Source organism: Scyliorhinus canicula, chromosome 1 (genome assembly GCF_902713615.1).
Source record: "Scyliorhinus canicula chromosome 1, sScyCan1.1, whole genome shotgun sequence".
NCBI lineage: Eukaryota > Metazoa > Chordata > Chondrichthyes > Carcharhiniformes > Scyliorhinidae > Scyliorhinus > Scyliorhinus canicula.
Genome location: NC_052146.1, coordinates 239,465,245 through 239,488,958, shown reverse-complemented (window position 1 = coordinate 239,488,958; position 23,714 = coordinate 239,465,245). Strand labels below are relative to the sequence as shown.

At 48.6% G+C, this 23,714-nt stretch overlaps 1 protein-coding gene across 2 annotated transcripts in view; it reads left to right on the top strand.

The window, feature by feature from the left end:
• LOC119972746 (acylphosphatase-2-like) overlaps nucleotides 1–23,430 on the top strand; it is a 187,860-nt gene extending 164,430 nt beyond the window's left edge. The window contains exon 5 of one of the 2 annotated variants that reach the window (XM_038810061.1): nucleotides 21,868–23,430. Coding sequence is in view for 1 of the 2 variants with exons in the window: in XM_038810071.1 (XP_038665999.1) it covers nucleotides 21,868–21,982 (115 nt within the window). In the remaining variant the exon portion in view is untranslated. The remainder of the gene's footprint in view (nucleotides 1–21,867) is intronic. The other variant, XM_038810071.1, reaches the window with a different exon arrangement.
• Nucleotides 23,431–23,714: the final 284 nt, after the last annotated feature.

Genomic DNA, 23,714 nt, shown 5'->3' with positions numbered 1-23,714 from the left:
CTACTTTCAGCCTGAGTGACAATTGGGATGTGACAATTGGATTCAGTTTCTTGGGGAGGCAAAAAAGGTAAAAAAAAAAACAACAATGGCTAGAGTTTTTGTTTTTGAACATGATCCAGAAATCCTTGATCAAAGTATCTCAGTATTCATGCAGTGTGAGTAAATGATACCCCCAGTTGCACTGTGGCTGGTTTCATTTGCTGAAATTTTGGCAATAAACAGAAATATGAAGAGGTCTCATTTAACAATCACAATGAACACTTTAGCTGGAGCATGTTTTAATTCTCTCCTGAAGGTGCTGCCTCTTTCTGATATATGATTCCTCAGGCCTATTGTAGTCTCTTAAAAATACCTTACGCCACTGAACGTTCTTTGTAAATACCCTAGATCAGAGGTGGGCAAACTTTTCCGTGCAGGGGCCACATTCAGAAATTCACAATTTTAAAGGGCCGCATAGTATATTAATTAATAGTCCCGGTTGTAACCAATTAGCGTGCGGCATATACCTCAGCGCTTCCCCCGGCGGCATCCTGCATTTAGCCCTCTTTTTCTCTACTTTTCAAAAATGGCACTTCACCCGGTTATGATTCTGGGCGCCTCATATAGAACATAGAACAGTACAGCACAGAACAGGCCCTTCGGCCCTCGATGTTGTGCCGAGCAATGATCATCCTATTCAACTCATTGAGGTCAGTTGTTGTTCCCAATCTGCTGGCCTGGTTGAGATCAACTACCGCAATTCAAAGGCCGGAATTCTCTGGCCATTGTGGTTCAGTTCTCCATCCAGCAGCGCACCCCGTCCGCAGGATTCCCGGTGATGTGGGTGTTGGAACCAACAATTCGACGGACACATGCTTGTAGGATTAGAATAGCGGTTTTAATATACTCACAACAGAGCCAGCCTGTTAGCCATTGAACTTTCGGTGAACTGGCCGGCTGCCCATGTGGCACTGATCTTTATACAGCAGCTCCAGGGGGAGGAGTCCTGGGCGGAGCCAAGGGAGAAGCCCAGTACAATTCTCGAGCATTCTCAGAGCTACTCCCCCTGGTGGTCAGGTAGTGCAACTACACTTACAATACAGACACATGTACAGATTATAATCCGGTGTGAATCACATTCACCACATTCACCCCCTGTGAAAAAAATCGAGTCCAGCGGGGGTGGTGGCTCACAGAGTTAGTCTGTCCGGTGGATGAATTGTTCTTTTCGATCTGCGGAGCACCGGGGTTGCAGCCTCTTGCGGTGGCTGGGTGGGTGTTGAGAGCTGTGGTACGATGGCAGACTCCGGGACGGGTCTCGTCCGAACTTTATACACCTCTGGCTCGACCGGAGACTGGGGGCGCTGGGGTGGGCTGGTTCTGGCGCGTGGAACCGGTGGGGTGAGCTTGCGGAATCGGGGGCGCGAGGGGGCGGCAGCATAGGGAACGGGGTAAGGGGTTCCTCAGTGGGGGTAGGGGGGGGGCTGGATCCAGCAGGTGCCAGGTCCCGAAGGGATACTGTGTCTTGGCGACCGTCCGGGAACTCCACGAATGCGTACTGGGGGTTGGAATGGAGGAGGCGCACCTTTTCAACAAGGGGTTCAGTTTTGTGCCCCCTGACGTGCTTCCTCAGGAGGACCGAGCCTGGTGTCCTCAGCCACGCCGGAAGTGAGACTCCCGTGGTAGCGCCCCAAGAGAAAATGACGAGTCGCTCGTGAGGTGTTTGATTTGTAGCTGTACAGAGGAGGGATCTGATTGCGTGGAGCGCGTCTGGGAGGACTTCTTGCCATTGGGAGACTTGGAGTTTTCTAGACCGGAGGGTCAGTAGGACGGTCTTCCAGACCGTCGCGTTCTCCCTCTCCACCTGTCCGTTCCCCCTGGGGTTGTAGCTGGTAGTCCTGCTCGAGGCGATGCCCTTGTCGAGCAGGTACTGACGCAGCTCGTCGCTCATTAAGGACGAACCCCGGTCGCTGTGCACGTAGCTGGGGAAACGGAACAGGGTGAAGACACTATGCAGGGCCCTAATGACTGTGTGGGAGGTCATATCAGGGCATGGAATGGCAAAAGGGAATCAGGAGAACTCGTCGATGATGTTGAGGAAATAAATGCTCTTGTTAGTGGAGGGGAGTGGCCCTTTGAAATCGACCGCAAGGCGTTCAAAGGGCCTAGAAGCCTTGACCAGGTGGGCCCTCTCTGGTCTATAGAAGTGCGGTTTGCACTCTGCACAGATCGGGCAGTCCCTGGTGACCGCTTTTACCTCCTCGTTGGAGAAAGGCAGGTTTCGGGCTCTGATGTAGTGGGCGAGCCGGGTGACCTCTGGATGGCAGAGGTCAACGTGGATGGCTTTCAGACGGCTGATCTGCGCGCTGGCGCATGACCCGCGGGATAGGGCATCCGAGGGCTCATTGAGCTTCCCCGGTCGATATTTAATATCGTAACTATAGGTGGAGAGTTCGATCCTCCACCGAAGGATTTTATCATTTTTATTTTGCCCCTTTGAGAGTTGTCAAACATAAAGGTAACCGATCGTTGGTCGGGGATGAGGGTGAACCTCCTACCTGCGAGGTAGTGCCTCCAGTGACGAACAGCCTCCACGATGGCTTGTGCTTCCTTCTCGACTGAGGAGTGTCGGAGTTCTGAAGCGGATAGGGTACGGGAGAAAAATGCAACGGGCCTCCCTGCCTGATTTAAAGTGGCTGCTAGAGCTACCTCTGAGGCGTCGCTCTCAACCTGAAAGGGAGTGGATTCATCCACCGCCCGCATGGCTGCTTTGGCGATGTCCTCCTTGATGCAGCTGAAGGCCTGGCGCGCCTCAGCTGACAGGGGAAATCGTGTGGCCTTAAAGAGTGGGCAGGCTTTGTCCGCATATTGAGGGACCCACTGGGCGTAGTATGAGAAGACCCCAAGCACTGTTTGAGGGCCTTGGGGCAATGAGGGAGGGGGAGTTCTAAGAGGGGGTCCGGGTCTGGGCCCAGGACTCCATTCTCCACGACGTAGCCGAGGATGGCCAGTCTGTTTGTGCGGAAAACGCATTTCTCCTTGTTATAAGTGAGATTTAATTTCTCTGCCGTTTGGAGAAAACGGTGGAGGTTGGCGTCGTGGTCCTGCCATTCCATCATAGGCGCAGATGGTAACATTGTCCAGATACGGAAACGTGGCCCGCAGCCCGTACTGGTCTACCATTCGGTCCGTTGCTCGTTGGAACACCGAAACCCCGTTAGTGATGCCAAAAGGAACCCGGAGGAAATGGTCTTCGTGCCGTGTAGTGGCGGTCCTCCGGGAGGATTGGGAGCTGGTGGTATGCAGACTTCAGATCCACCGTGGAAAATAGCCGATATTGGGCGATCTGATTAACCATGTCTGCAATTCTGGGGAGGGGATACGCGTCTAGGAGCGTAAAGCGATTTATGGTCTGGCTATAGTCGATGACCATGCGAAATTTTTCCCCGGTCTTGACGACCACCACCTGAGCTCTCCAGGGACTATTACTGGCCTCTATGATCCCCTCACTGAGCAGCCTTCGGACCTCCGATCGGATAATGACCCTATTCTGTAGGCTGTATCGCCTGCTGCGAGTAGCTACTGGTTTGCAATCTGGAGTGAGATTGGCGAAGAGAGATAGGGGGGAGATATGCAGCGTGGCTAGGCTGCAGATAGTGAGTGGGGGCAGGGGCCCGCTGAAGCTGAGGGTGAGGCTCTTGAGGTTGCACTGGAAATCAAGGCCTAATAAGAGTGGCGCGCAGAGGTCGGGCAGGACATAAAGTTTAAATTTCGAATAACTAGCGCCTCGAATTGTGAGCGTAGCAACGGTGCGTCCTTGGATTTGGACTGAGTGGGAGCCCGAAGCGAGGGCGTTAGTTTGGCTCACCGGAAAAATAGTAAGCGAACAGCGTCTTACCAGCTCTGGATGTATAAAGCTCTCGGTGCTCCCGGAGTCAAAGAGGCATGGCGTGCTGTACCCGTTGATCTGGACCTCCGCCATCGAATTTCGTAGGTGCTTGGGGCGGGATTGATCCAGGGTGACTGCGCTGAGTTGCGGGTAGTCGGCGGCTCGATCAGCTGTGCTGGAGTGGCCCCGTGATGACTGCCCTCTGAGTTTGTAGTCGTCGAGGTGAGTTTCAGAGTTTGAAGGGGATGGATCCCAAGATGGCCGCCCCCATGAGTCGCACATGGCCGGCCGCATGGAGGAGGATTGCAAAGGTGGCTGCTCCCATGAGTCGCACATGGCCGGCCGCATGGAGGAGGATTGCCAAGATGGCCGCCCCCATGAGTTGCACATTTCGGGTGGGGGCGGAGTCGGCATACAGTCTGCAGCATTTCGGGGCCTGCAGGCCTGTGAATTCAGGGAACGAGTGCTTTGAGCCGTGGGAGGGTTAGAGGCTGGGGCGGAACAAGTGCTTTGAGCCGTGGGAGAGTTAGAGGCTGGGGCTTTCTTCGCCAGACACACTCTGGCATAGTGTCCTTTTCGCCCGCAGCTGCTGCAGGTCGCGTTACGGGCCGGCAGTGCTGCCGCGTGTGCTGGCTTTGGCCACAGAAATGGCAGGCTGGAGCAGCCGAGTAGCTGGCTGGGGCAGCCGAGTAGCTGGCTGGGGCAGCAGAGTAACTGGCTGGGGAGACAGAGTAACTGGCTTTGGCAGCGCGGTAGCTGGGGGGCCGTGCGGCACTGGCTTGGGGGGACTGTTGGTCGGGGGTCCACGATGAGGTCGCGGGAAACGAGGTGAGGCTGCGGAAGGAAACTTCCATAGTGGTAGCAGACTCCACAGTAGTGTCTAAGTCCTGGGCCCCCTTTTCTAGCAGTCTTTGGCGCACACATAGTTAGACCTAAGGCCCGCCACGAAAACGTCCCGCACAGCAAGCTCCCTATGTTCAGCCGCGGTAACGGCTTGATAATTACAGTCATTGGAAAGATTGTTCAATTCCCTTACAAACTCGGCTAGCGTTTCTGTAGGCCGCTGACGGCTAGTCGTAAACACGTGGCGTGCATAAACCTCGTTAATGGGCCTAACGCACATTTTGTCCAATATCGCCAGCGCTGCGGTGTAAGAACCGGCCGGATTTAACTGTGTGGAGATTCTGTGGCTTACCCTCGTGTGCAGTAGGCTGAGTTTTTGTTCCTCCGTTGTTCCGGCGGTGCTGGCTTCTGTCAGGTAGGCTTTAAAACATCTCAGCCAGTGGGAAAAAAATTCCTTAGCCTCTGCATCCTGTGGGTCGAGTTCTAGGCGTCCGGGCTTGAGGGTTGCTTCCATGATTTCTTCGACTGTTTCCTGAGTATATTAAATTGTTGGAACCAACAATTCTACGGACACGTGCTTGTAGGATTAGAATAGCGGTTTTAATATACTCACAACAGAGCCAACCTGTTAGCCATTGAACTTTCGGTGAACTGGCCGGCTGACCATGTGGCACGGATCTTTATACAGTGGCTCCAGGGGGAGGAGTCCTGGGCGGAGCCAAGGGAGAAGCCCAGTACAATTCTCGAGCATTCCCAGAGCTACTCCCCCTGGTGGTCAGGTAGTGCAACTGCACTTACAATATAGGCACATGTATATACAGATTATAATCCGGTGTGAATCACATTCACCACAGTGGGGTGGCTTGAATGGGAAATCCCGTTGATAAGCGGTGGGAGGATAGAGTCCCGCCACCAGCAAATGCCATGCCACCGAGAAACACGTGGCTGGGGGACCAGAGAATCCCGCCCAAAATCTCTGATCAAATACTTCCTGATCCACACCAGGTCCACTGAGCTATCTTTGGAACCCTAAGCCATGCGTTCAAAACAGGTAACTTGGTAATGATACGTGCATCTCTCTGTGCTAAGAGTCTCCTTTGGAAATTATCTTAGCGACCCCTTACTTCAGGCCTTGTTGTACATTGAAAGGAGGCATTAGGCTAGACACAGATTGTCATAAAATTCCCTAACCTGATGGATTTACCGTCATTATGGCTATAGGGTGAATTTCCACAGGAATTCCCCCACCTATTGGCTATAATTTTGGATAAAGAGCCTTGAAATTCCAGAAAATTGAAGATTCCACGGTTCTTCCACCAAAGTTATAGTAGACAATTGGGGGGAAAACATTGGAAATTCACTCTTTTCAGCTTCCAACTGAAAAATAAATCTAAAAATAAAAAGGGGGAAAAGAATCAAAGAACTGAAAGTGATATCAAAGAAAGAAGCATTAAAGTTCCTTTCAAATAATTCATTTTTACTTTAAGAAGTTTACTCCCAAACTAAACAGTATGTTCTGATCTGAGCACAGCTTTGTTTATGCGCCACATAGACAAGGGACATTTGTTTTCCTTATTTGCACATACATTCCTGCTTTTTCTAAAGGAAAAGATCTTAAGCGAAAGGTTATTTGAAGCACTTGAATGCAACAACATATTCCAAGCAGACTATTGTTTTACTGGGAAATGCAAAATCCATAGATAAGCAGAAAGCAGTACTGCACAGACAATGACTTTTTTTCAAGTTGAACATCCTACATACAACGTTGAATTAGTTTGGCAGAGATTTCTGCTGTTGTGTAAACTGCTAATGACCCAAAATTTCCTGGAGTGGGGCATCTCACGGCATGCCCCATTAGTTAGATCATTTATCCCGTACCCTTCTGCGAACGAATGTTTGCACTGTGAGTTGTTGGAAGAGAGAACAGAAAACAGTGCAGCAAACAGGACCACCTGGGACATTAGTAAATGACAGGACAGTCTAACTCCTACACCAACGAGACTTAAGGGGCGAGATTCTCCAAAATTGAGGCCAAGTGTTCACGACGGCGCGAACAGGACACAGGCACAACCTATTCTGCCCCCACAGGGGGCCAGCACAGCGTTGGAGCGGTTCATGCCGCTCTAGCCTCCTTCCGCCGCGCCAACCTGCGCATGCGCAGTTGGGGCAGCTCATTCCTGAGCATGTGCAGTTGGGCCACGCCATCCTGCGCATGCGCGGGGAACTTCTTACGCACGCCGGCCCCTCACCAACATGGCGCCGGGGTCTGGGGCCGGCCGTGGAAGGAAGTAGGCTGGGGGGTGGGAGAGGCCGGCCCGCTGATCAGTGGGCCAGACCCCACCGGAGGCCCCCCCCGGTGAAGGAGCCCCCATGCCCCCCCCCCCCCCAAACAGGCCGCCCCCCCAGCGTTCCCGCAGAGTTCCTGCCGGCAGTGACCAGGGGTGAACGACATCGGCGGGATTGTCATTTTTTTCGCCGGCTGCTCAGCCCATTCGGGCCGGAGAATCACCGCTCGCCGTTTGCAGCGATTCTCCGAGTGGCCCAGTGCGATTCTCACGGCGCTGGTTTCGGGCAGGTGGGAGAATCGCGTGCGGGTGTCGGGGCAGCGTGGAGCGACTCGCGCGACGTCCCGGCGATTATCCCACCCGGCATGGGGTGGGGGAGAAAAAGAGTGAGAAAGAAAGGAAGGACTGAAGAAGAAACTATGGTGAATAAGAACCAAATCAGGTACAGAATGAAAATTAGGGAAGGAAATAAAGATTGAATTACAAGATAGTGAAAAGCAACAAAAAGAAAAGCGAACATATAATTTCAAAAATTTGTTATCTGTAATACTGTAGAGTGTTATAGTAAATAGCTTCGTATTTGATTATATGTAAGAAAGTTGAACAAGTGTGAGCATGCGTTTGTGACCTGGTCGAAAGTGCGGGCTTTCAGCATCACCACAAAGAGCTTGTATATAGTTGAGTATAACTGCTCCTGGTGTCTGAAGTCAAGCTGTGCCATAATCTCCATATTTTTATAAGTAAAGAAGACTGAATTTTTATAATGTGTTTGACTACCTTTTGTGGTCAAGTTGTGTGGTCATGGAGAAACAAGACTCCACAGTTTTGTTGTTTTCTTTCTGTACTATCATTAGGCTATTAAGTAGCAGTCCTAAATTTCTGTGACAAATTTAATTGGCAATTAATGTGCAAATGCAGCAATTTCCTGAAACTGACAGAGTATGAGGGAAGGGGGAATGGGAGGGCTACTGTTTTTATCAGATGAATGGTGCAAATTGTGGCAATTCACAATTCTTCTTCGCTACAAGTTGCTGGAGGATTTACACATTAATAACGAGTGGCACTAAGCTCACCATTATTTTGACCTTGTAGTAAACCTGGTTGAGATGTTAGTAATGTTTACACAGTAATTTTCCGACTGAATTCTTCTACAGTTGGCACTTTAGTGGCAATGTGAGAATTCACTGCAAACCTGCTATAATGTCTTCCCAGGATCGTAAAGAAGCATGTGGGATGGTTTTGATAGGCTTATGATAGGCTCACCATTGCTGGCAAGCAAGGAAGGAAATTCAGTTAGGAACATATGAAAGTGACATACGGGAACCACCCTACTGGTTGACCCAGTCTGTCTCATCAAATTGCAATGTCTTATGCATCACGTCAATCCCATCCAGAGCCATAAGACCATAAGACATGTAATCTCCAAGGGAGTGATGAAAAATCAGATCAAAACCTAGGTCCATTGGTGGTGGGAAAATTTCTCTCTAGCCCTCTTAGGCAATCAAAACCAGTCTAATAATCAGCAAAAGAATAATGAACAGAAATAACTCCTTTTATGATTTAATATGTGCAAGAAATACTGAGGAAATTATTCATGAAGTCTCCTCTTCTCTTTAGTTGTTAATTCCAGCATCATTCATAACTGGATGTGAAAGAATCTAGATCCTTGATCATATCTGTTAGTTGTAGGATCATTTAGTTCTGTCCTCATTTAGAACCCTGCTTCCACTGTTTAGCATTTATCACATTGGCACTCAGTATCCGCTTTTCTTGGTCCTGCTCCTGGAATGCTCTTCCACACATCTCGTTGCCTTGCTTGATGATAGTAGGATGTGGAATTTGCAGGGCCATGAGATTACAGATGGTTGTGGTGGAATATAATGCTGCTGCTGATGATCTACAGGCCTCACAGATGCCAGGTTTTGAGCCATAATCTGTCCAGTTTGATATGGTTATAATACTACACGACATGAGGCTGTCCTTAGTGTCAAGATGGATTATGTAGCGGTCACTCTAACTATGAGCAGATGCATCTGGCATTGGTCGATTGGTGATAATAGGTTCTCAGCCATGACCTTCAGGACTCAGCCAGCTGGATCAATGGTGGCACTAAGCCTCTCTTTGTGAAACACACTGCAAGTCCCTCATCCTTGCAATGCTTTTCATAAATGGTAATAATAATAATATTTATTTTGTCACAAGTAGGCTTACATTAACACTGCAATGAAGTTACTGTGAAAGTTCCCTAGTCGCCACAATCCGGCGCCTGTTCGGGTACACGGAGGGAGAATTCAGAATGTCCAATTCACCTAACAGCACATCTTTTGGGATTTGTGGGAGGGAACCGGAGCACCCGGAGGAAACCCACGAGGACACAGGGAGAACGTGCAGACTCTGCACAGACAGTGACCCAAGTGAAGCAACAGCGTTAATTACTATGCTACCGTGCCGCCAGGTGTTCAACATGGAGAAATATCAATTCACCAGTGAGGGTGAGTGGTAGATAGGTTTTCTTTGTGCTGTGTGAATTTACATCTTGAAAATTCATGGGTCAAGTGTCAATATTGGGAACTTACCCTATACCACCCCCTCTGTTGAAGTGTTGAATGAAGAATCTCAGACATTGACCGAGATTCTCCAATCCTGTGCCAAGTTCTGACGCCGACGTGAAAAGTGGCGCAAGCCACTCCGGCATCATCAGGCCTCACCTGGCAGCTATCAACCCCTTCCTAGGGGGCTAGTACGGTGCCGGAGTGATCTCTGCAGCTCCAACGCCCGAATGCAGACGCGCTATGGCCGGCGCGAGTAAGTGCATGCGCGCCACGGCTGGTGCGAATTTGCGCATGCACGTGGGTTCCCGTCTCTGTGCCGGCCCCCAGGCAATATGGCGGAGCCCTACAGGGGCCCGGCGCGAACATAGGCCCCCATGGAAATAGCCCACTCGCCGATCGGTAGGCCCCGCCGGCGGGCACTCGGCTGGTCGAGGCCCTGAAAATCACCAGAGGGGCCGCTTTCAATGGCCCCCGACCGGCGCAGTGGGTGCCCGAAAATTGGCACTGGAGAACCGGCAAATCGGGGCGGCATGGTGCGATTCTTGCGACCCCCCCGGATTCTCCGACACAATTCTGTCATCTGTTGCTTAACCAATCTGTGGGGCCGCTCTCCCAACATTATCCCAAATCTTGTTAAATGAGGAGGGGGTTTCAGGGCCATCTATTCTTTTGCCGTATCCAAACCTGATGCCTCATTGGAAAATTATTATATATGTAAGGCTCACTGGTCTTAGAAGAGGGCAGAATCAACCACATTCACAGAATCTGCAGTGCAGAAGGAGACCACTTGGCCCACACCTCCACCACATCCCCGCAACCCAGTAATCACAACAACGTTTTTGGACACTAAGGGCAATTTATCATGGCCAATCCACCTAACCTGCACATCTTTGGACTGTGGGAGGAAACCGGAGCACCCGGAGGAAACCCACGCAGACACAGGGAGAATGTGCAGACTCCGCACAGACAGCGACCCAAGCTGCAAATCGAACCTGGGACCCTGGAGCTGTGTAGCAACAGTGCTAATTACTGCGCTACTGGGCTCCCATGGGCATTATTGTGGACATGGAATCACATTTAGGCAGGATCAGATAAGGGTGACTAGTTTCCTTCCCAACAAGATAGGAGTTAACCTGTTTAGTGTTGCAGCAATCTGATTGCTTCATGGTCACCAATTCTGAGACAAGCCTTTCAGTCCAGATTTATTTCTTTTAAAACTGAATTCAAATTCGCAAACTTCCATGATTTGAACTCACATCTAGGATTACCAATTTAAGCCCCTGGATTACTCATTCAGTAAACTAGGATAGAATGTAATGCCCTTTCCTTTGGTGTGTTTGGTGGGGACACCTCTGCCTTCCCATCTCTATTCTGTTATCTCTATTCAATTAGTGCCTACTTAAAGACCTCATCCCACCACCGCTGAGGCCCTTATCTCAGCAACAGGCAAGGGGTTCACCATGTGGGGATCATGAAAAGCACTTTGTGCATCCTACGCCTTGAGTGGGTGTAGTACCACCAGCAGCCACCACCTCCCTAGTGGTGCTGCCATTCAATAGAGCAGCTAGTGTCTGATTGGCTGGCCAAGTCCTTGATCCTGAGGAAGGCTCGCTGCTGTCCAGTTAAGTGACTGAGTGGCATTTAACGAACCTTCACTAAAGGGTGACACGGGCTCCCCAGACCTCCATTGCTTTCATTAAATCCAATCCATTATCACTAGATAATAGTACCCCACTTGAATTTGATATTAGGCTTGAGAGGTTTGAGGGGGAGAAGTGAGAGTCAAAAACTTATATTTTAAATTTAAATAATGCAAAATCAAATTGACTATTTGGGTAATTGGGTTGAACCATTAAATGAACAGACCTACAAGCTGGGTCTATTCAAATAAATTTTGGTACAGTACGGGCACAATCTAAAAGACGTCCTGATCAGAAATAGAATAGTCTTTGGCGATTTTAGAGAGATTCTCTGACTTCTTTCAATGTCAGGAATAGTTAAATTTAAGCAAAGATGTACAACTGGTGAGACAGGCCATAAAGTGCTGGCAGGCGAGCTTTTGTCAAAGATGCAAGGGCAATTTTCCCCAAGAACAGCCCAATGAAGCTGTTCAGTTTGTGGGCTGTATAACCAGAAGTATAGTCGGCTGCAACCAGGGAAATAGCCTGAAAAGGCACCAACTGCCCTTGCATCTTTGACAAAAGCTCTTCTGCCAGCACTTTATGGCCTGTCTCGCCAGTTGTACAGCTTTGCTTAAATTTAACTCTTCCTGACATTGAAGGAAGTCAGAAAGTCTTTCTCTGTCCCCACTGTGGCGGTAAGAAGGGCCACAGGCACGAAGAATGCCCCACCCAAATTCTCAATGCCATGGCCGTGATATGTTAAACTATTTTAAAGACGTCTACCGTTACAGGAACTCTGTGTTTATAAGATAGGAGAAATCTTTTAAAGGAACCTGCATTTAAAAAAACTCAAGACCTCAACAACCGGGAAAACACCTTCTTAGGAGAAATAAAATCAAATCAAAACTAGTATTGGAGTGCTAACAGATATAAATGGGCATCCAACCAAATTCAAGCTAGACATGGGAGCTGGTATCTCAGTGTTATCTGACAAGAGTTTCATGTCTCTATAACTGTCTTCTATTCATCTCTAGCATTTAGGGGATCAAGTTAAATGTTCAAGGCCAGCTAGATAAGTCAGTAAAAAGATAGAGAATTTTCTGAAACATTGTACATTATCAAGAATGTTCTTTGTTGAACAAACAAGCTGCATAGCTGTGAACTGGTTTATAAAAGTTGGTAAAGTCAATACAGAAACACAAGACAATGAATATAGAGGTAATTCCTCACACTTTTTAGGTAAGATGAAGATGGTGTATCACATTACATTCAAGGCAGAGGATTAAACCCATTTGTCTAATCACACCAAGTAAGGTCCCATGCTCACTTCTGCAAAGAGTTAGGAATGAGATAGAGGCAATGCTGTGTCATGTGAGAGTACCTTTAAGAAATGGGTGTTTATAAATGGGTGTGTATATAAATATCTGTAGTGAGAGTACCTTTAAGAAATGGGTGTTTACTACTGCAGTGATGTCAGAGAGTGGGTGGAGCTGGGCTGTCTGTCGGCTTTTTACTTTCGTTTTAGGCTGTTTGCTGCAGGGTGTGTTTTAGTTTAGTTTTCAGAGCTAGATAGCTGCAGTCACAGCCAGAAGGTCTATTAGAGCCTCTCTCTGTAATCTAAAGACTGTAAATCGATCCCAGTGATTTAAAACTAATAACAGTAGTGACTTTAACCTGATGTGCTTCTGGTTAAAGATGTTTTAAGTCTTATGGATGTTAAAAGGAAAGCTTAAAGGATTACTTAGTGTTGTATTCTTTGGGGGTTGTATTTGAATTAATGGTTGCGAAGATGCTCACTGTGTGTTTTAAAAAGGTTAACTTGAGTTCATAGAATAAACATTGTTTTGTTTTAAAAAATACTTTTCCATTTCTGCTGTACCACCTGTAGAGTGGGCCGTGTGCTCCACAAACCACAATCTATTAAAAGTTGTGGGTCAGGTGAACTCCATGATTCACTTTGGGGTTCTTTAAACCCTGGCCCATAACAAATGCAACAAGGGGTCATTTCCACAGTCACTAAACCAAGTAGTGATACTCTGGTATGGTACCAATCCCAAAGCCTAATGTCTTCACTCAAACCTATGTCGATCTAACCTACCATACCAAGACAGTGGAAAGAGAAATACATCCAATTCCATCAGTGGATGAAACTTGGCTAAACTTCCAAAAAAATACAATCTTCACCAATGGCAGTTACCATTGGATCAGTAGTCAAAAATCCATACTTGGGCAGTAGTGTTTTATCTGTCTGCCATTTGCCATCAGCCAGAGGATGTTATACAATAAATTGCAGGGCATGGAAGGCATCATATGCCACGTGGACAACATCTTGATCAATGTTTCAACAAAACAGGACCATGATAAATCGGGTCAGTGAAGTCTTGCTAACCCTGCAAGAAGTTGACCTGACGCTCAGTGACTAATGTGAATTGTCTGGGCCCATGACTAAGCTCCTGGGCACAATTTCCAGCCATTACCAGAGGACCACAGAAAACAAAAGCAATAAAGGATTTCCTGCCACCTAGAAATATAACAGAGTTACAAAAGTTTGAAAGTCGCCAAAGTCCCAGAGGATGCTCTTCCCTTTGAGAGAGCTGACTGGTGGTGATTTAACTGGAGGGTTACCACAGCTCAGATAAGGGACAATGTTGAGAAGGCTGGACTTTTATGGTAATCTCAGCTGGTGTGGGAATTGAACCCGCTCTGTTGGCACAATGTTGCATCACAAACCAACCGTCTAGCCAACTGAACTAACCAGCCTCCCATACAAAGGTTTATAGGCATGGTCAACGGAACGTGCGTGGATTGAATGGGCCAGTCAAGAGGGCCCGTGTGTTTGTACACTTAAAGCGATTGAAGGCGGATGTGGCCATGCTTCAAGAGACTCACCTGATTAGGCTGAGGAAGGGATGGGTTGGGAAAGTATTTCATTCTGGATTGGACTTTAAAATGAAGGGGGTGGCACTTTTGGTCAATAAGTGTGTGGCGTTCGAGGTGGGAAAAATAGTGGCTGACTCTGGGGGAAGGTATGTTATGGTAAGTGGGAAACTGGAGGGGATGTCGTTGGTGTTGATAAACATCAATGCCCCGAACTGGGACGATGTGGAATTTCTGAGGCGGGTACTGGGGAGGATTCCTGACCTGGTTCTCATCGGCTGATTATGGGGAGGACTTTAATACGGTCCTGGATCCAAGACTGGACCGGTTGAGCTCGGGGAGGGAGTCGGCTACAACTAAGGAGCTTTGGGGATTCATGGAGCACATTTTGGGGGGGGGGGGGGCGGTGGATCCGTGCAGATTTGTGAGGCCGAGGGTGAAAGAATTTTTGTTTTACTCCCACGTGCACAAGGTGTACTCCCAAAAAGATTTCTTTATGTTGGATGAGACGTTGTTGGCAGGGGTGGTAGATGTCGAGTATTCGGCAATAGTGGTGTCAGATTATGCCCCGCACTGGGTGGATTTATGAGTGAGCAAAGGGAGGGCCTAGGGCCCGCAATGGAGGCTGGATGTGGGACTGTTAGCAGAGGAAGAGGTGTGTGTGCGGTTGAGGAAGGCCATCTGGGGGTACATAGAGATTAATGATATGGTGGAGGTGTCGGCAGGTACGGTTTGGGAGGCACTGAAGGCAGTGGTCAGCGCGGAGTTTATTTTGATTCGGGCACACAGGGAGAAGGAGGAGCGGGTGGAGATAGAAAGGCTACTAGAAGAAATCCTGCAGGTGGGCAGGAGATATGCAGAGGCCCCGGAGGAAGGGCTGTTAAAGGAACGCCAGAGGTTGCAAATGGAATTCGGGCTGTTAACCACGGGTAATGTGGTAGGGTAGTTGAGAAGGATGAGAGGGGCGGTATTTGAGTATGGGGAGAAAGCGAGCAGGTTGTTAGCGCATCGGTTGAGGAAGCAGGAGGCAGCGAGAGTGATTGGGAAAGTGAAGGGCACAGGTGGGAATACGGTCTTGGACAAGGTGGGGGTGAATGGGGTGTTTAGGGAGTTTTATAGCAAATTGTACAAGTCGGAACCCCGAGCCGGGGAAGAGGGGATGAGGCGGTTTCTGGGAGGATTTGAGTTCCTGAAGGTTAATGAGGTGGAGGGCCTGGGGGCCCCAATTGGGCTTGTGGAAGTATAATAATAATCTCTATTGTCACAAGTAGGCTTACATTACACTGCAATGAAGTTACTGTGAAAATCCCCTAGTCGCCACACTCTGGTGCCTCTTCGGGTACACTGAGGAAGAATTCAGAACGTCCAAATTACTTAACAAGCACATCTTTCGGGATTTGTGGGAGGAAACCGGAGCACCCGGAAGAAACCCACGCAGACACGGGGAGTTTGTGCAGACTCCACACAGACAGTGGCCCAAGCCAGGAATTGAACCTGGGACCCTGGCGCTGTGAAGCAACAAAGCTAATGACTGTGCTACCATGCTGCCCGTAGGAGAGGGGTTGGAGGAGATGCAATTGGGTAAGACCCCGGAACCGGACAGATACCTGGTGGAATTTTGCAAGATGTTCTCGGGGGTTTTGGGACCGCTGTAGGTAAAGGCCTTCAATGAAGCAAAGGAGTTGGGAGTGCTTCCCCCAACGTTGTCGCAGGCATCGATCTCCCTCATTTTAAAGCAGGATAAGGACCCGGAAAACTGTGGGTCATACAGACCAATCTCCCTGTTAAATGTGGATGCCAAACTATTGGCAAAGGTCCTGGCCACAAGAATAGAAGAATGCGTCCCAGGGGCAATAGGGGAGGACCAGACGGGGTTCGTTAAGGGGCGACATTTGGCGATCAACATTAGGAGTTTGCTTAATGTAATTCTGCCTCCAGAGGGGTGCTAGGTTGAGGTGGTGGTGGCCATGGACGCAGAGAAGGCCTTTGATCGGGTGGAGTGAGAATATTTATGGGAGGTCCTGGGGCAGTTTGGGTTTGGGCAGGGATTTGTGGACTGGGTCAGGTTGCTATATCAGGCACCGGTGGAGAGTGTTCAGACGAATTGGGTGAGATCAGCTTACTTCACGTTACATTGAGGGACGAGGCAGGGATGTCCACTTTCCCCACTGTTGTTTGCCTTGGCTATAGAGCTTTTGGCATTGACATTGAGAACGGCGAGGGTCTGGCAGGGAATAGTACGAAGGGATGGAGCACAGGGTCGGGCTTTACGCGGACTAGCTATTTCTGTACATATTGGACCTGCTGGGGGTATTGGAGGGATTATGGGGATATTAGAAGAATTCGGCCAGTGAGGTCTTTGTGATCCAGCGAGGGGCAGGAGAAGAGATTAGGTGAGATGCCATTCAAGGTGGTGGGAGGGAGCTTTCGATATTTGGGTATCCAGGTGGCACGGGTGTGGGAACAGCTGCATAAATGAATTTGGGTCGGTTGGTAGAACAAATGAGGGGGTGGGATGCACTCCCGTTGTCATTGGTGGGCCACGTGCAGACAGCGATAATGACGGTCCTTCCAAGGTTTTTGTTTGTTTATCAGAGCCTCCCAATTTTTATCCCCAAGGCGTTCTTTAAAAAATTGAATGCAGTTATCTTGGCATTTGTTTGGGTTGGTAAAACTCTGTGGGTGAAGAAGGTGCTGCTGGAGTGGGGGCGTGGGGGGGGGGACGGGGGGTGGTGGTGGTGGCTGGCTTTTCCAAATTTTATTAATTACTACTGGGTGACAAATATTGTGATGGTCAGGGAATGGGTAGTGGGGGAGGGGGCGGCGTGGGAGCGGGTGGAGGCGGCCTCATGTAAAGACATGAGTTTTGGGGCACTGTTAATGGCACCTCTGCCGTTTTCGCCGGTTCTGTACTCCACAAGCCTGATAGTATTGGTAGCCCCAAGGCTGTGGGGACAGTGGAGGCAGCACATGTGGTTAGAGGAGGCGTCAATGTGGGCATCAATATGTGATAACCACCGGTTCACTCCGAGGGGGCTGGATGGGGGGTTTCGGAGATGGCTGCGGGCAGGGATCGAGAAATTTGGGGATCACTTTATTGATGAGGGTTTCACGAGCTTGGAGGAGCTGGAGAGGGGTTTGAGTTGCCAGGTGGGAATGGGTTCCGGTATTTCCAAGTGAGGGATTTTGTGCGGAGGCAGGTTTTGACCTGCCGCACCGGGGACTGCAGGATAAGGTGGTGTCGAGAAGAGGAGTAGAAGAGGGGATGGTCTCAGCGATCTATAAAGATCTGATGGAATGGGAGGAAGTCCCAATAGGGGAGGTGAAGAGAAAGTGGAAAAATGAGCTGAGTGGGGAGCTGGAGGCCGGATTATGGGAGGAGGCTCTGAGGAGAATTAATGCATCTTCTTTGTGCACCAGGATCAGCCTGATACAATTCAAGGTGGTTCAAAGGGCACACATGACTGTGGCCCGAATGAGCAGGTTCTTTGAGGAGGTGGAGGATAGATGTGGGCACTGTACAGGGGGGGGGGGGGTCCTGCGAACCATGTCCATATGTTTTGGGCATGCCCAAGGCTGATGAGTTTCTGGCAGGGCATTGCTGACGTTATGTCAGATGTCTCACAAGAGAGGGTGGTGCCGAGTCCAGAGGTGCAATCTTTGGTGTGTCAGAAGACCCGGGAGCCCAGGTACTGAGAGAAGCCGACGTCCTGGCTTGGAGACGGATCCTACTAGGATGGAGGGATCAAACCCCCAAAGTTGGGGGTACGGGTTAGCGACATGGCGGGGTTTCTCAAACTCGAGAAAATGAAGTTCGCTTTGAGGGGATCATTGCACGGATTTGCATGGAGGTAGCAGCCGTTTGTCCACTTCTTTGAGAAAAATTAAGCTGTAAGCAAGGGGGGGGGAAGGGAGCATGGGAGAGACGAGTAAGGGCAGGAGAACCAACAAAGGGGTGGCTGGGGAAGGTGTCACTGTTTGTGTAAGCCATATTGGCTGGGGTTTGTGCCCGGGGTGGGGGGGTTGTTGGTTATATTGTTACGTTTTTGTTGACATTTTTTTGTTTAAAATTGTTAAAGTTATCAATGCCTCAATAAAATATTTTCTAAAAAAAATTAAATAGATACATTTCTGCCTCACTTATCCCAGATAAATAAACGCAGCAAAGATCTTGGGCGGGATTCTCTCAGACGGGGCCAGGCCGGAAAATCCCCACGACCGGCGCGAATCGCGCCATGACGCTCTGACGCCGGCATGCAATTCACCGCAGAGCGGAGAACCGGCACAATTGGCACCGGTGTGGTTGGCGCGGCGCCGGTTGGGTCTGCTCAACGCGGCCGGCCCGCCGATTCTTGGCCCAGGATGGGACGAGCTGCTGTCGTAAAAACGCCGAGTTCCACCGTCGCCATCCACATCTGCTCTCAGCTGGCGTGAACTCGGCATGGAAGGGTCAGGGGGCAGCCTGGGGCGGGTGGGGGGCTCCGATGTGGCCTGGCCCGTGATCGGACCCCACCAATCGGCGGGCCGGCCTCTCTGGCTCGGGGCCTCCTTTCCTACGCGCCGGCCCCTGTATTCCTGCGCCATGTTGTGTCGGTACCGGCGCGTTGAAGGAAGCCACTGCGGATGCGCGCGTTGGCCCCGGTGCCACTGCACATGCGCGGATCCCACGGTGCCCAGTTCGCTCCGGGATCAGCAGCTGGAGCGGTGTCGCTCCAGTGCCGTGCTGGCCCCTTTTGCGGGCCAGAATTAGTCGTCGGGTCGGCCCGTTCACACCGTCATAAAATGCGATGGTGGTTTACACGGCGTGGACACTCTGCCGCAGGATTAGAGAATCCCGCCCCGTATGACCAGGCATGGTGTTGCTCTGAGCATCAGTAGCAGTCATTTGAACAAATCAGAATGATGCTGACATCATTAGAAATCCTAGCTCACAATAACCCTAAACTTTCCATGATTGTGGTAGACGATGTATCTGGAATGGGATTGGGAACGGTGCTATTCCAGATCCAAATTGATGGCAAAAGTAGATGGGTTTACTATGTGGCCAGATCACTAACCAAGATTGAACAATGCTATGTGGTTATTAAAAAGGAAGCCCTCAGCAATTTGAGTATGTGAGAAATTCTCTGATTATGTACTGGGCTTGCAGTTTAAAATTGAAACTGATCAGTCATTAGTAACCCTGTTGAACCCAAAAGCAATCGCAAAGTTGCCCTCAGGATTCAGTGATTCCGACTTAGACCCATGCGATACAACACTACAACAGAGTACATACAGGGTAAAAACCAGATTATGGCTAATACCCTGTCCTGGATGCCGTTACCCAGTACAGGAAGATGAAACCTTCATGGCAGAAGTTAAAGCTTTCACAATTGAAGCCTTCATAGTTGAAGCCTTGACTACCAAATACTTGTCAGCAAGAGACCAGATATTGCGCAAATTCTATGCAACCCAAATGCAATGAAGAGTGCATCCAGATTCACACATACTGCCTGGGCAGATGGCATTTCAAGGAATCCAGTTTTGAGAAAATATTTTGAAGAACATCACCACTTCAGCATTGTAGACAACCTCCTGTTATATGATGAATGAATGCTGGTACCATAGGCATGAGCTCTCTATCTGCAAGTCCCCCAGAAGTTCCACCAAGGGCATCTTGGCATAATCAAGTGTTGACAAAGGGCACAGCAGTCTGTATGGTCACCATGAATTTCACATTTGGAAGAGGAAAGAGAGACCAGAACCATGCTGCCAAGGACATTGTGAATTCTCCCTCTGTGTACCCAAACAGGCGCCGGAATGTGGCGACTCGGGGCTTTTCACAGTAACTTGATTGCAGTGTTAATGTAAGCCTACTTGTGACAATAAAGATTATTATTATTATTATTATTATTATTATTATTGAGAAGCTACAGCAACCAAGATCCCTAGATCGTATCTGGTCAAAGCACAGTCAGGCATCATTTGAAGGAACAGATCTGCCCTAAGTTCAATTGACAGAAAAACTACAAACTCATGGGCAGTGTACCCTGACCCACAAGAGAATGTCACACCTATAGAATCACAAATGAGGGAAACCAGAAGTGACAACCCCAACAAACTGACCTCAGAATCAGAATTCACATCGGCCTCAGAAGGAGCTTAGTGCACCCGTTCCGGAATACATGTGAAACCACAATAGAGACATTCTGTATAAGAGGAGAGACATTGGGGTGAGGGGAGAATGTGGGGACAATAATAAGTGGACAAGGACTCAGGGGAGATGAAGAGTAAAGAGTTAACTTTAATAATAGCTACTGAGCATGTGCATAAGGAACTGCATCTCAGTGATGTCGCTCACTGAGGGAAGGTGGGTGTGAAGCATCTCCGAGTGGCTCCAGCTGGGTCCTGGTCTTGTTTAACCGTTGTAAATAGTTTATAAATAAATGATTTTGAACAGAAGACTGTTACCTCCAGCAAGATCTCTTCCAGAGTATGAAACCAATGAATCCCGAGATAAATTCAAAATAACAGTGTCCAGGAATATTTAACGCCCAGTAGGGCACTACTTTGAGTAAGGTCTCTTTTTTAGCCACATCATCATATTTATATGACAAAGGGTCATCTGGACTCGAAATGTTAGCTTTTTTCTCTCCCTACAGATGCTGCCAGACCTGCTGAGATTTTCCAGCATTTTCTCTTTTCTTTCATCATATTTATATATGATGAACCACAATCTGTGCTTTCACATACATGCACATTGACCCTGATTAGACATCATGGGCGGGATTCTCCGACCCCCCACCGGGCCGGAGAATCGTCGGGGGGGGGGGGGGGGGGGGGGGGGGGGGCATGAATCCCGCCCCTGCCGGCTGCCGAATTCTCCGGCGATGTGGTTTTGGCGGGGGCGGGAATTGCGCCGCGCCGGTTGGCGGCCACTAGCAGCAGCCCCCCCCCCCCCCCCGACGATTCTCCGGCCCGTGATGGGCCGAGTGACCGCTATTTTAGGCTGGTCCCGCTGGCATGAATTAGACCTGGTACTTACCGGCGGGACCTAGCTCTACAGGTGGCCTTGGGGGGGGCGCAGGGGGATCTGGCCTTGGGGGAGGTGCCCCCACAGTTTCCTGGCCCGCGATCAGGGCCATTCAATCCGTGGATGGGCCTGTGCCGTGGAGGCACTCTTTCCCTTCGCACCGGCTGCTGTGGACCTCCACCATGGCCGGTGTGGAGAGGAACCCCCCTGCGCATGCGCTGGGATGACGCCAGCACACGCTGGCACTCCCGTGCATGCGCCTACTCGTGCCGGCCGGCAGAGGCCATTCAGCGCCAGTTGGCATGGTGCCAAGCCTCTTCTGCACCGGTTGGCGCGACACCAACCCCCCCAGCACCGGACTAGCCCCTGAAGGTGTGGAGGATTCAACACCTTCTGGGCGGCCCGCCGGGTAGGGGAGAATCCTGCCCTATAACGTCATTTCTTACTCTGCCCCCACCTACTAATTTACGATTCCCTACTCCAGGGATATTTCACTTCCCCAGTATATCTTCTCCTGTTTCCACACCCCTGCCACGTTTGTTAAAACCCTTCCCAATAACAGTAAGACGTTTCCCTGCAAGGAACCCATTCCCAGTTCTATTTAAGTGCAACTCGTCCAGGTCCCTTTTCACCCAGGTCAGGTAAGCCGACTGGTATTACAAACTGGATGCTACTAAACTCCTCCACAGGCGAAGGGACAGTCATCGACTGAACCAATGTCTACAGAACGCTACCAAGAGGTGTAAATAAGCGTGTGGGGAATTCATTCAAAAATTATGGTATAATTCTACTTTGCTTCTCTCTACAGGAAGAATTGGTTAAGCAAAGTGGGAAGTCCAAGCTCTCGCATTGACCAAGCACATTTTTCAAATGAGAAAGAGATCTCCAAACTGGAATTCAGTAATTTCTTCACCAAATACTGATAGCAAAATCTTACATTGCTCTCCGGCTGACAACTGAAGCAGCCAGTTGGAATTGTGCTGGCATTGTTCATGGTCAACTCAGTGCCTCTAATTGCATGACTGCTGCTTGTTGGAAAAGCTCTTATTTATTATTAAAACAAGCAATAATTACTGTTAAAAATAAGTGATATGAAAACAGATTGCACTAATACACTTTGCAAAACTAAATCGACGATGATTTTTTTTCTCAAAAGGTGCTGTTAAGTAATTTACATTCATCAAATTAAAAAATAGTCCCTATGATAGCATATTGCTATGCTGTCTTCACTTGAGAATGTTTATTTTAAAAATATGAACCAATTAACTTTGCAGTCAAATTATATAAATAATAAAATATGAATAAGAATAAATAAACTGTCAACTGTGGTATTCAATTCATTTTTAATTATTGTACATTGAATTGCTTTTAAACGTTAAAATTCAACTCACTCTCCAAAAATAATGTTATATAAAATATGATTTAATATTCTTTGTGATGGTCTGCCTCTTTCTAAAAATGTGTTTATACATCATTGAAAGGCTTTATATTTGCCTTTCTAATTGGACATACCACTGTACATGTTATTCTCTCAGCAGTGGAGTAGTTGAATGAGTGAAGATCAAGAACTGATGTCTCTGTGTGTTCTTAGCTTGTGTGACACCAATCTGTCAACCTTTCTTCTGATTTCCATTCAGGACTAGTTTTGCCATTATTCTTCACTCCTTTTCTGTGAGGCCTTCTCAAACCAATGGTACACCACCTCAGCTAAAGGGGGAAAAAGACATTTGTAAGAAACAACGGGAGGTGTAATCAAATGTAAACCATAAAACACATTTAAGTTTAAATTAAACAATGGCCTTTAATTAACATAATAAAATATGTAATAACTGGTTTTACAAAATCAACCAAGAACCTCATCCACCAGCAGCATGTAATGTCATCACAATTTTACCACCTGAAGAAAAATGGGGGAAGCACAGCGGATAAGGCTTTCCACCAGGATTGCGATTTTAAAAAACTGTTGTAATGAGGTTTAATGATATCTCCGTTCCACATTATCGACCACTGTATTTGCACATTGTTTGATAAATGACCCAATAGCATCTTAGGTGCATGCAGGTGGTGCAGCAGTTGTGTGCTACGTTCCTTAAAGCCCATGGCCAGAGTGGTCTCCTGGACTGGTTCTACTGGCGAAGGGGATCCGAGTCATTTTCCAGATTTTTTTTCCTTCCCTAATTGGAATTTTTTGCCTCTCCCAAGGCTTTCAGATGGGGTAGGAAGGGGAATATAAACTGACATTGGAAGAGGTGTCTCTTACTTCTAGTTGTCTTTCTTGCTCTGAAATAAACAATTGTATTTGGTGCATCTGTCTGTGTTACTATTTCTCTGCTTCTTTATTGTTGATGAATAAACATCTTTGAGTCTTTGACATTTTCACTGCAGCTGACATTTGTGCCAAGCTAATGAAAAATCTATAGGTGACCTATGAGCAGAGCACGTAACTTTCAAGTTCTAATCACAGGAGAACATTAGACAGTTACCATTACATTTCAGATGCTGTGTTCAGATCCTATTTTCACTGCCACACTTGTCGACAGCCAGGATATATCTGAAGACATTTTCATGGGAAGACATGGGGATAATTTTCACTCTGGACAGGGCAGGAAAGTTGGTGACTGTGGACCAACTGAAAGTCAATCATGCTTCCTTTCC